This window comes from Clarias gariepinus, chromosome 21 (genome assembly GCF_024256425.1).
Source record: "Clarias gariepinus isolate MV-2021 ecotype Netherlands chromosome 21, CGAR_prim_01v2, whole genome shotgun sequence".
NCBI lineage: Eukaryota > Metazoa > Chordata > Actinopteri > Siluriformes > Clariidae > Clarias > Clarias gariepinus.
In genome coordinates this window covers 16024932-16038367 of record NC_071120.1, presented here as the reverse complement: position 1 = coordinate 16038367, position 13436 = coordinate 16024932, and the positions used below count along the sequence as shown (strand labels likewise).

At 34.3% G+C, this 13436-nt stretch overlaps 1 protein-coding gene across 3 annotated transcripts; it reads left to right on the top strand.

Moving 5' to 3' along the window:
- Positions 1-3415: 3415 nt before the first annotated feature.
- Positions 3416-13313, top strand: LOC128509813 (long-chain-fatty-acid--CoA ligase ACSBG2-like). 3 transcript variants are annotated; one of them, XM_053481659.1, is made up of 15 exons: positions 3416-3546; positions 4697-4777; positions 4897-5192; positions 5684-5955; positions 6988-7076; positions 8465-8585; positions 8784-8864; positions 9392-9541; positions 9728-9895; positions 10126-10307; positions 10394-10627; positions 11010-11227; positions 11454-11593; positions 11690-11933; positions 12821-13313. In XM_053481659.1, exons 2-15 carry the CDS (start codon positions 4722-4724, stop codon positions 12895-12897), a joined length of 2328 nt encoding a protein of 775 aa, XP_053337634.1. In that variant the 5' UTR covers positions 3416-3546; positions 4697-4721; the 3' UTR covers positions 12898-13313. The 3 variants fall into 3 exon arrangements, with proteins under 3 accessions (XP_053337634.1, XP_053337637.1, XP_053337636.1); XM_053481662.1 differs by having other exon boundaries at positions 3417-3546; positions 5708-5955; XM_053481661.1 differs by lacking the exon at positions 3416-3546 and adding an exon at positions 4495-4536.
- The last annotated feature ends 123 nt before the right edge of the window (positions 13314-13436 follow it).

Below are 13436 nucleotides of genomic sequence, written 5' to 3'. Positions count from 1 at the left end.
AATTAATAGTTATATACGTAGAATATTTGTATAAATCAGTGTTTTTAATTAGGTTTTAATACAATTGTATACAATTTGTAAAAGAACAGCAATGGATGTATAATGTTTTTGATTCAGCTTCAATAAATGCTTTAATTTGGTCAGGGTCAAAGTGGTTTAAATGATTTATTCCATTATATTTTAATTTACACAGATTTTGTGTTTACACATTCAAGCCACAGTAATGCATTTCATTACATATTTCTGTCAATAATCGTAATGTTTTTTGAGCGGTTACTTTTTAAATTTTCATACTGTGTTCTAGCTTGTGACAGTTTATGCTGTTTATGGAAACCCACCCGTGTCCAAACGTGTTTTGAGGCGGTTTTTTAAGGATGAGCAGAACATTCTAAATTGTTTAATCGAACAAAGTGTGAAACTTTCAAGGGCACAAATCACAGAGCAAAAAAAAGTCTAACAACCCCCAGCAGGGGGCAGCAGTGCATTGAAGCAAAGGAGAAAACCTTCTGCAGTGTAGGACCAGGACCCTGGGGATGAGACCCACATAATTAAACTGCCAAAAGGCTAATGTTTATAAACTCATAACACAAAGCATTGTGGATGTTTGTACTGTAGAAATTGTCATTTTTAAAATGATATGCAGCATTGTGAGAAAGCAGGCCATTTTAGGCTTTCCAACAACAACAACAACAACAACAATAGTAATAATAATAATAATAATGCAGTTATTTTAAAATAATTTTGTTAAATAATATAATACACTATCTAAACAAGTAAAGGAGAGCTGTATCAGTACTCAGTACTCAGGAGTGACAGACAGGCTAATAGATAATAATGCATCAATAATATAGCAGTAGAATAATATATTCAAGGGATCTTTTTAAAAGTTTGTTTGGTTTTTTGGACTTATTGTTGTTTATGTATTCACAGGGGAACCTTTTCTGATAGGGAAACACTATGTATGGTTTTACTTTACTCGTTTTTCCAAAGTGTAGAGCAAAGAGTGTGCCAAAAGTTAGAAATGTCATTAATGGATTTAACCTTTAATATCAGAAACATCGGTCCCCAGGCTCCTGTGCATTTCGTGGTTATTCCCAGAACTACTATTCTAAGGATATGTAAAGGTCATATGCAAAGGTCATGATGACTCATGGGTTGGTCTCTTTGTGCTCTATTCTTTAATTTTGTTACATCATGCACTCTGAAGATATCACTGCCATTTTTTTTCTTGACCACCTTGAACATAGTGGCAAAAAAGCAAAGAGAGAAGAATGAAGTGTGGGATACAGATTGGAGTATTGAGCATAACTAATTTATATATATATATATATATATATATATATATACACACACATTTTTTTAAAGATCTTTAGTGATGTTGGGAGACTAACAGGTTGTATGTTTCTCTTATAGTCAGTGTATAGGTCAATAGATGCAATGGCCTCCAGGGTGGATATCACTTCATCCCTAGTGTTTAATTCTATATATGTTTTAAATCTAAAAAAATGGCTAATTACAGCTCTCTCTCACACACACACACACACACACACACACACACACAAAGTGTCGAATTAAGATGTTTCTTTTTTTTGGGAAACAAAGAAAAGCCAACAAAACACAATCATGTTTAGTCAATACATTACAAAAAATTAAAGTGAATACAATAATACAATGGGTGTTGCAAACTGATGGATCATTTAGTATAATTCCTAAATATATTATTTGTGGCTTTCTGCTTGGCACATTTATGATTTTCAAATTGTACAAATCAGTATCAGCTAGTATGCAATGTCATATAATATACTTAATTATAGTTACTTAATAATATAGGCCTATATAAAAAAGTTGCTATTCGTGCATCACTCCACAATAAAAAGACATTTTACCCCGACCTAAAATTCCATTATAAAGTCCATTAAACCAGCTTTAAAATTTCAGCAAAAAAAAAGTCTAACAACCCCCAGCAGGGGGCAGCAGTGCATTAAAGCAAAGGAGAAAACCTTCTGCAGTGTAGGACCCTGTGTAGGACCCTGAGGATGAGACCCACATACTGAAACTGCCAAAAGGCTAATGTTTATAAACTCATAACACAAAGCATTGTGGATGTTTGTACTGTAGAAATTGTCATTTTTAAAATGATATGCAGCATTGTGAGAAAGCAGGCCATTTTAGGCTTTCTAATAATAATAATAATAATAATAATGCAAAATACTTTTGTTAAAACTTTGAAAATTAGTAATTGTGGGATTATTAACTTTGTCAGATTGAAAGCACATGTGTTTCATTATTGGGCTGGATTTTGATGTTTTTTCCAATGGGAAGAACCATCAGTGACAAGTGCTGCAAGACACCATCTAAGGAGAGCTGGGTTAAATCTTGCTGCATACTGTAAGTAAAAGTAAAAAAGAAACTAAGTTAATGACCAACATGACTTGGAAAATAGATATGTTAATATATAACTGAGTATACTTGCACCAAGTTATTCATTTGTTCAAGAAACATTAATAATATTAATAAGAATGAAGAAATTAAGAAAGAACTGGATAACTTGGTAAATAAGCAGCATGAACACTGATATGTTTATTGTCTCAATATCATCTGTGAGGAATAAAATAAATGTTGAATCTTGCTGCATACCGAGGAAGAGTAATTGTAGCTTGAGAGAAAATAAAATTATGACCAATATTCTTTATTAATATATGTAATTACTGTTCATTCTCTCTGATTATGAATCTGAATTCTCATTATGATTTTCTTATGGGTATACATTTTATCATAAGAGCTTTAAAATGCCCTAGATTTACCTTCTCCACCTTGCACGTTATCTCCTGGATAAGATCGTGTTGTTTTACACAACCCTTGGTCATTGTAAAAGAACAAAAAAAGGCAATTTAACTGAACAAATGAACAAAAACTAAAACTACCATTATGTGATCGTTATGATTTGTTATATTATTAATTTAAAAAACTGTATGCCACGATGCAGCTGTTCTTAAAAAACAGATGTCAAAGGAATATAGCATTTAAATTAAATGTAAATTTGGATGCAGTAAAACATTTAATTAAATATCAATGTCGTTTTGTTTCCAAATAATCCCAATGGTATATTATTCAAGGAAATTTCTTCCATAACTAAACATTGTAATAGTTACCAATAGTGGGCTTATAATAAAAGTACTTATTTGATTTAATACATTTCTCTGTCCAGATGCATTAAAAACCACACCCTAGCCTACTAAACAGTATGTGGATAGAGTGCACGACCAGTTAATGAGTTGGCATGCGTCTCTATGGAGACCTCCAGCTGCTTATACTACTGTACTTAATAGCATGCCATGCATGGACCTTAGGCTGCTATCACCTGCGTGATACCATGTCACATGACCCAGGCAGCGTCGCTGATGAAGCCTTAGACATTATTACACATCAGACAATAATTCACTCTTTCCTCAATCTCCAGGCGTGTACCTGAATGCAAGTGACATCTACAGTATATATATACAGCCGTCTGTATCTCTGAATAGTTATCAGAAAACATTCCTATCTGTAAGTATTGATTGTTTTTCTATTAACTTTTATACCTGTAAATGAATGTTGGTTTATTTAAAGAAGTAAACATAACTAGGAACAGAGATATGTTAATAAATAACTAATTTTAATAGTACCAAGTTATTCATTTGTGTAAGGTAGAATGAAGAAATTAAGACAAAGGCTGGGTTACTCGGAGAGTAAACAACATGCACACTGTTTAATGCCTTAATATTATCTGTTAAGAATGGCATCAATGGGCATATCATCTGTGTCTTATAGGATTTGTGATCTTCATACCAACAGAAGATGAACTCCTTTAAAATCTCCTTAGAAACCCTGCTTTATTTCATTAATAATACCATTTCTCTATGCTGTTCCATATCATTTTACACATCAGATGTGGTTCATGGCATGTAGCACTTGCACAAGTTCATTTGTGAACAGACTTCGATGTTGCCACACTAGTGTTGTAATTACTATATGAACTTTGTCCTTTTGCACTCTCACACTGGTAATGACAATGTAGGTTACAGACCTACCACTGCAGTGGGAATTGGTTGGTTAAAACATCAGGAAATAAAGCAAAATATGTGCCCTAGCTGTCCAAAGTGCGCTAAGGTCTCCTCATGGTCTTCTGTAATTTATTCTCCTGCTCATCTACAGTATAATTGCATAAGGTCTTAAATACTCTAGATGGCACCATTGGTTTAGAGGTGATATTTTATATGAACGTCCGAACATATAAACGTGATCTGCTTCTGAGCCAATGTTCACATATTATCTTACTGTCCTTGATATGAAACGGTAATCTGGTGAACGGATATGGGTGAAAGGCAGACTGATGAAAGTTAAATGATTTATGCCAGCTTGTAGCACCATTCTTTCATCACTCTTCTGCTCTTGACTCAGCATTGGCTTACTTAACACATTTGGTCAATGTGTTGCAACAAGATGCACTCATAAAAAGCTCATGTCTGAAATCAATCAGCTTTAATCAGCATTAGGGTAATAACAGAGATACAAATCTGAAGACCAAGCATAAATGTTTAAAACTGAAAAGTTATATGGCTAAAATCATGTACTTTTAGTTTACAATAATTTTGCTTTGTGAACTAAAGGCTGGATTTTTCTAACTGTGAATTTTTTTTTTCTTACATTTTAAAAGAGTTTTGTAGTTTAAACATCCTTTCATGATGTCAGTCAGTGGTTCCAACCTTCGAAACACCTTGGGAAATAATCCGGAAAGGTATGTACACTTGTGTTTTATAGTTTTGGTCTAATTTGTACACAACAATTAAATAAATAACATGGATTAGATGTCACATGTTTGTTTCCAATTGAACAATGGTAGTCATGTTTCTCTAGCACTATAAAAGAAACTCAGGCACACCAAGACAACAGTGCACAACCCAACGGCAGCTGCATGACTTCTATAACCGAAAACAATGTTATGGTGACAATGGCTAACAAGGTGGCAGAAATCAATTTATCGGATGCTTCTGGGATTGACAGTCCAATCGGAAACATGAATGCTGAGATTTCAGAGCGGCTAAAAACAGAAACACTGTCTGATAAAATCCTGGAATCTAAAGAGGCAACTGCAAAGAGTTTTGAGGAAACTGCAGCTGATGTTTCTGTAGGAGGAGCCTGTAAGGCCGCAGGTAAAATTCAAAGCTTACTGTATGCTTGTTAATCTTTGCGTCAGATCTGATGCTTACATTCCTGTCCTTGAGCTGATTAACAGGAAGGTTTAGATAAGGCATTTATAGTATTTTAAGCCATGTTTTAGATGAACACATTGCTATTCAAATGAAAAAAAAAGTTTAATTTAATTATTTATTTAATAATAACATTTGAAAAGCAGAACCATATAGTATGCATTATATGCTAGTGTGAGTGCAAAATTTAAAAAGCCGGTTTATGTAACTCGGTAACATACACGCCTACTTTATTTTCTTACAGACAGAAACATGATTGTTACGATCAGACATTTGATATCCTTCCTGTAACTCATGCTTGAACCTTCCTCCAGCAAAGCTGTGAGAGACAGAAACCTCACCTTTCATCTACTTGTTTCCTTTTTTCTTAAATAAACTTTTTGAAACCGCAATTATGCCAAAATGTTGTTCAGAATACGGTTCTGATCCACTAGATGATGAAGCAATCCCATTCACAGCTAAAGTGTACTTGGCTCCAGCTGAGCAGTATTGGAGTACGATAAGGGACAGGCCAGTGAAGCTAAGGATGAATAAGTCGGGTCCAGGCTCTGAGCCTCCTCTTACTGTCCACCAAATGTTCCAGTTGACGGTGGACAAGTTCGGGGATCACCCAGCCCTCTGCTTAAAGAAGGATGGAGCTTGGGTTACACTGACCTATAAGGAATACCAACAGCAATGCCGAGCTGCAGCCAAGAGCTTCCTCAAGGTATGAGTATAATAAAATAAAATATTTGTTATTGCTCAAGTGGGTTTCGCAACTACCCTTACTACATGCTATATAAGAAATAATAAATAAAAAACAATAAAAAAATACTATATGTGTATGTAAGCGTGTGTGTAAGTAACACTATACACCATAAACAGTAATAGTGAAAGCGCTCAGGTGTACAAAGCAGTCTTTTGAAGTAATGTAATTGATAAATACATAGAACCAGTGCTATTAACTATAACAGCAGTGGTTATGTTGTAGTGCAACCCTTAGAAGTAACAGTAACAACAACTTCTTATTTAGAGAAGATATTCCAAGTACATACTGTAGGTAAATATGTTGGTCTTTTGGCTGATTCCGTCAAGGAATTACCACAGCAAACCATCTGAGCCACAATTTGGCACAGGTTTTACACTGTATGCACTTTCTGATGTTCTCCCATTTTATCCGGGTTTCAAGTAGATAGATAAATATGAAGGTAGATGTTGTTCAGTGTTTGGGAGGTCAGTGCGTGTCATTTAAACAAAATAGGACTATTCACTACCACCTCTGTTCTCTATCAGCCTTACTGGCTATCAGATTTTCAGTGTAATACAAACTTTTGCTTAATGTATTTACCATTCAGTTCTTTTACCCTCATGAATCTTAATGTGTCTTTATCTTAGAAATTATTATGTATTTTCAGCTTCTTTGGCACTGGATTTCCAAAACTAAATAAATAATTTTTATAACTTTTCACCTCCAAAACTAAGGTATTCTGTAACCCACTTATTTTGTGTCATTTCACAAGTTAGTGTACTTCTCCAGTATAAACTTGCACCTGCATGATACAGCTGCAGTTTGTGATAAATAAATGATAATAATGAATTCATTAACTCAATCATTTATTTATTTATTTGTTTATTTATTTACTTATTTATTTATTCATTTATTTATTATCCTGTACAGGGTCACAGGGGGCTAGAGCTTAACTCAGGGGGTAGACCCACTATTCATACTGTGCTGAAACTTGTGTTTGATTGTGTGTAGTTGGGGCTGGAGCGCTTCCATGGTGTTGGTATTCTGGGATTCAATGCTCCTGAGTGGTTTATCGCAGACATCGGTTGCATCATGGCAGGGTAATACTTCTTATATTCCTGTTCTGTATTTACATAATTTTTTTTTTCAGATGTATCTGAATATTTTTACCTTCACCGCATACACTACAGCTATATAACAGTGTCTGAGCAATCCTGCCCAAATCACATATTTTGTGAAAAGAGGTACTGTAACTGAAAAATAAATAAATAAAAATAAATAATAATAATAAAAAGGATTTTTTTCTTGCAATTGTTAAGGCACAGGTACTTTCATATAAAAGAAATAAAGGTGTCCTGTTCTTTTAAATCACATCTAAAAAAAAATCCCCTATTAAGTCCTTATAAAATGCAAGCTGAAGGTTTTAAACTAACCCTCAGTCTGCTGAATCAAATATGCTAGGCAAGTTGGTGATATGCATTCATATGTATCCATGATAGTGGTTGCAAATATAAAAAATAATAATTCCGTATAGTAGGCTATAGAAAAGTTCGACGTTGGATGCAAAACATAATACATTTACTGTACATGTTACAATTTTTTTGTTTTTTAAAGTTATTCAAATATAAAGCATCTATGCCTTAACATTTGCAGAAAAAGTGTTCAAATTAAAATAGTTGCACAGTTTATGATTTTACTTTAAAAATTATAAACTTTTAAAAACTCAAAAAAAAAAGAGTTTCCTTTTACTTTAAAAGGACTGTTCATGTCAAACTAGTACAAATTTAGGCATAAAACTGATTGAGCTTTACACAAGACATCAAGCATAGTATGGAAATAAGAGATAATAAGTTAAATAAATAATAATTTTATCAGTGTGTAAATCATTTGATTGGTGCAAAAGGTTTAAACAAGGTTGTAAAAGAAAATCCTGGCCGAGGTGGGTCAGAGCCCACTGCACTCGTTCTCATGAACATTCAGTGAGTGGAATGCTCTTAGGAAAAATGGTTTGATGATCAAAACATTCTGTTTTTGCAGAACAATGAATAGCATCATACTGCTTACTTTACCACTTGCATATTAAAGGAAATCAGCTGGGCCTTATTGCCACACCCCTGTACAGTACTGGCATTACTCCAAGCAAATTATGATTAAATGTTTGGGCCATTAAAGAGTTTCTGAGAGGCTATTGTTTCAGCAGTGATGATGAAGCAGGCTGTCCAGTTGTGGCTCCGGTGTATGAGAAAACTTTGGTATCCATACACTAGTGAAATGCTGGGATACATTCATTAGTGTAGCAAGGGATTATATAGAAAAATAAATGCAGTTTTTACTCTCATAACTGTGTTCTCAAAAGTCCCAGTTTTATTGAACAACAATCATAATTTGGTTAAGATGCCCAAACTTTTGCATAGCCTTGCAAAAGTCAATCTGAAGAATAAAAATGAATGGACTGTGTAGTTAAAAAAATGAAAAATTTGTTTTTCAGAGGCCTTGCTGCTGGAATCTACACCACCAACTCTCCAGAAGCCTGTTATTATGTGGCTCATGACTGTGAAGCCAATGTGTTGGTGGTTGAAAATGAAAAACAACTAGAAAAAATCCTCCAGGTACTTAGACGTAAATTAATTAAAAAAGGGCTAATTTCTAAAAAGGGATATGGTTACCCTTTACAATATCACTATGATTGAAGACAATTTACAGTTTCAATGAAAAACAAACAAGCAAACAATAAAAAAAATCTTTAAAATTTTTTTTTTATCATTTAAAATAAACAAGTTAAATTGCTGTCAACATATGTTTCTCAGGTTAAAGATCAACTACCACACCTGAAGGCCATTGTTCAATACAAGGGAGAAGTGAAAAATAAGATGCCAAACATATACACGGTAGGTCTGAAGTAAAAAAAAACATTTACCCTTAAAATGGGGTTTGTAAATTAAATACTCCCACATCCCAAAAAAAAAAAAAAACTGTGGCCAGTCAGTTGCAAGGTTAATTACGTAAACTCCTCATGTAAAATTATGTTGCTTGTGGCAACTATGAAAATATTTTCTTATCTTTATGGTATTTAAAGCCCTGGAATTCACTGAATCCATTTAACATCGCTTTAACATATTTAAAATGATGTTGATGAGGTGCTAAATATTTACTTGATATAATCAGTAGATATTTATATTTATTTAACATGCAACTGGTTTTTACAGACAGATCAGTTGTCTACATAAGTTAGTTTGAATACCTAGAGAGAAGCAAATGTGACAGGTTCTTCAAGAGAAGCTTGGATAATTACCAGCAATTAAAAAAAAAAAAAAAAAACACCGGACAGTATACCTGAAGAACTGATTTAGTATCGCACATATTTTCATCTGAAACAAGACAGGTTGTATAACTGATGAATTATTTGTTTCCTTAGTGGACAGAGTTTATGAAGATTGGGGAGGACATATCTGATGCTCACCTGGATGCGGTAATTAACAGCCAGAAAGCTAATGAATGTTGCACCCTCATTTACACATCAGGAACCACAGGAAACCCTAAAGGGGTTATGCTCAGTCATGACAATGTAAGTTATTATTTGAACTGCTCATTAAGTTCATAAAATGGTATTGGGATGTCCTTAAATAAAATATTAAGTTTAAGAAATAAAGTTTAATTAAGGAGGTGCTGTTTCCATGTTCAGAAGAAGAGATTATGTTAAGTATTGTAATTGTTATCCTAAATGTGTAAATGGTGCCCTTTCTTTGTTTAGATCACATGGACTGCAAATGCAGCAGGGACTTTAATCAATCTGAAAAAAGCGGAGGAGTCACTAGTGAGTTACCTGCCCCTCAGTCATGTGGCTGCCCAAGTGAACGACATGTGGGTCCCAATGAGTTTTGCAGGCACCACTTATTTTGCTCAACCAGATGCATTGAAAGTTAGTATTGTATTTTCAATTGTATTTATATTTAATACATGTATTTATATGTATTATTTGTATTATTAATGCAGATTACACAAGAAGCACAAATCATATAATTATCAGAATTTAGTTAAAGTAGTTAAAAACTTTGTTAGCACAAAAATGTATGCTAAAAATGGCAGCGATCATACATAAGTATCATACTACAGACATTGGCAAAAGGGATGAACATTCTGTCCCTGCAGGGTTCTTTAGCCACCACTTTAAGAGAAGTACGCCCCACAAGCTTCTTGGGTGTTCCCCGTGTGTGGGAGAAGATGCAGGAAGCAATGAAAAACATTGGTGCTAAGTCTTCCCTCATGTCAAGGAAAATTTCAGAGTGGGCTAAGGGAATAGGGCTTCAGGCCAGCTACAATGCAATGAACAAGTATGTTTTAATATTTATTAAGGTTTGGAGTAGTTTGCAAAAATATGTATACTGTATGAGTATTGTTTTTATGCTCTAATCTCCAGTAATCCCTCAGTGCCTTGGGGCTTCACGCTGGCTAATAACCTGGTCTTCAAGAGGGTACGTACAGGTCTTGGTTTGGATCGCTGCAAAACCTGCTTTACAGGGGCAGCACCAATCACTAAGGACACACTGGAATACTTCATGAGTCTAAACATCCCCATCTATGAGCTGTATGGCATGAGTGAGAGTACAGGACCTCACACCATGTCTTGGACTGACAACTTCCGTATAATGAGGTCTGTCCCTTAATTCACTCCCTGCAGATTTCTTTTTGTCTACAGTAAGGAAGTTTCACAATTTAATGCTCTAAAATCAGTAATCAGATGTGTTTCTAACACAAATTTAATACTAGTTTTTCAGCCTGAAAATAAACAAATTATATGATAGGTTGTAAAACTCAAGCTTGAAATACAGATAAAAACATCTGCTGCAAGCTTTATAGCTTAAAAAAAGGAAAAACATTGTAGTCTGGTGGTTATATGACCATTTGTAATTAATAAGTCCTGCAATCAGAAGGTATATTACTATACGTACTGTATCATTAAGTGTACTCATTGATAAAACATGGTACGAAAAAGCGAACAATGTGAGCATTTTAGTCTGAATGTTTTCCCACAGCTGTGGTAAAGTGATACCAGGCTGCAAAACAGAGCTAGACAAGCCAGACGAAGATGGCAATGGAGAGGTGTGTTTCTGGGGCCGTCATGTCTTCATGGGCTACATGAATATGGCTGATAAAACTGAAGAGGCACTGGGCTCAGACGGCTGGCTGCATTCAGGAGACCTGGGAAAGCATGACATGAGTGACTTCCTATACATTACGGGCAGGATAAAAGGTCGATATTCAATACTATGACCAGATGGTTTGTCTTTTGGAGGCATTAGGACTGTCAATATGTCTAAATAATGGGTCTAATTTTGGAAGTATTACTGAAATCAAGAAATTTGCTGCACCTATAGCATACTGAACAGTTCTAATCCTTTATTTAGTTCCATATTGTAGGACTGACTCATGCTTTTTTTAATAAAAAATAAAAAGAATGCTTGATATATTTTTTACAGAGCTAATCATCACTGCTGGAGGAGAAAACATCCCGCCAGTCCCTATTGAGGATGCAGTCAAGGAGGAACTGCCCATCATTAGCAATGTCATGCTGGTGGGAGACAAAAAGAAATTCCTCTCCATGCTTCTTACTCTCAAGGTACAACAATGTACCTTATTATTTTAAATAATCCCATTGATTTTAATATTACTAAATGAACTATCACAATTCAAAAATCACTGTGTAAATCCACAGTGTAATGTTGATGACAATGGAGACCCCACAGATGAGCTGGCCCCACTTGCTGTAGAGTTCTGCAGAAAACATGGTGTCATGGCAAGCAAAGTTTCAGAGATCATCAGCAACAAAGAGCCAGCCATTTACAAAGTCATCCAGGAAGGCGTAGACAAGGTCAATGCCAAGGCCACATCCAATGCTCAAAAGGTCCAGAAGTGGGCACTTTTATCTCATGACTTCTCTGTATCTGGAGGGGAGCTTGGTAAGAATTTATTAATTAGTACTTTAATTATACCAGAAATTTTAAAGACAACAGTAACAGCCTGTTGTTTTGGATGGTAATCCTGTGAAACTTAATAAATATTCATTTATATATATATATATATATATATATATATATATATATATATATATATACACACACACTCCATTGTGTACTGAACAACACAAATCAAAAACTGTACACCAGCAAACAGGTGACAGGATCACAATCATCCAAGGTTTACCCATGAGTACAGGGATCAAAGGCTAGCGTGTGTGGTCTGATCCCACAAAAAAAGCCAATGCAGCACAAATCGCCAAAAAAAAGTCAGTGTTGGCCACAATAGAAAGGCAACATTATATACATAGTATCCAATTTTATACGTCAACGAATAATGCACATAGTAGCACAAAAAAATATATTAGCAAATATCTGGAGTATATAAATAAAATATCTACTGGTCCTGAGTTTAGTTTACTTTGTGTGTGGAGCTTCAAGCGCTTTTCCCATGTCCATGTGGATTTCCTCCTGGTTCTCCAATTTCCACTCACATCCTAAACATGCAGTAGGTTGAATACTGACTACTTTAAATTGCATCTAGATATAAAGTGTGTGTTGTGTGTAAATATGTATGGTGCCCTATTATTTTTGACTGACATCCCTTGCCATGTATTGTATAAAATCCATCATAAGATTCAATCATAAATTGCATAATAAAACCACTGTACTTTTTTATTTCAAAGGACTCCATATCAGACCTATAGCTTTCTACAAAGCATTTTTTCACTACTTTTCCAGCTAAGAGTTTCTGTGCATCCTGTCAGTACATTAAGTGGAATGTCTTAATGTTTTCATGACTAATTGTTTTTCCTGTGTGTCTTTTTCAGGTCCTACAATGAAGCTTAAAAGGCCAGTGGTTTCCAAAATGTACAAAGAAGAAATTGATTATTTTTATAATGTATAACTTATTTTAGTAACAGTTTGAGTAAAATAAGCTTGTCAAAAAAAAAGGAAAAATCACCATCCAGTTCCCTTTACTTTGGAAAATAATACATTTGTTTTTCCTCACTCCACCACATACTGTACTTTACACAAGAAATAGGAGTGCCTTTCTCACCTCAGCACATCCACATGTGTGTATCATACAGTACTTTATGCTGCCGCCTGCACTTTTTGTATATACTAACTTTAATTATAGTTAAACCTAGTACAGTACCTGAGACTTGGCACACATGCATTTAGTTGCTATAATATTATTGTGGCAATATTTTTACTACTTCAAACTTAGAAACTTCATGTCTTAATCATAAACTTAATTCTTTTTAAATGGCATCGGTTTCTCTTTGGTAAACCGTTAAGGTGGCACAAGTATAGATTTCTCACATCTGAAAAAATAAAATTACATTTGTGGGAAAAAAAAAAATAAAAAAAATATATATATATATATATATATATATATATATATATGATTCTAGTAAAATTAAAAAAATAAAATAAATTCTT

Excerpts from the sequence above, each read along its gene's own strand:
- LOC128509813 (XM_053481659.1), top strand. The coding sequence starts at position 4,722 with ATGATGTCAGTCAGTGGTTCCAACCTTCGAAACACCTTGGGAAATAAT. Across the intron at positions 5,956-6,987 it reads CAGCCAAGAGCTTCCTCAAG|TTGGGGCTGGAGCGCTTCCA; the intron begins GTATGAGTATAA and ends GATTGTGTGTAG. Across the intron at positions 7,077-8,464 it reads ATCGGTTGCATCATGGCAGG|AGGCCTTGCTGCTGGAATCT; the intron begins GTAATACTTCTT and ends TTTGTTTTTCAG.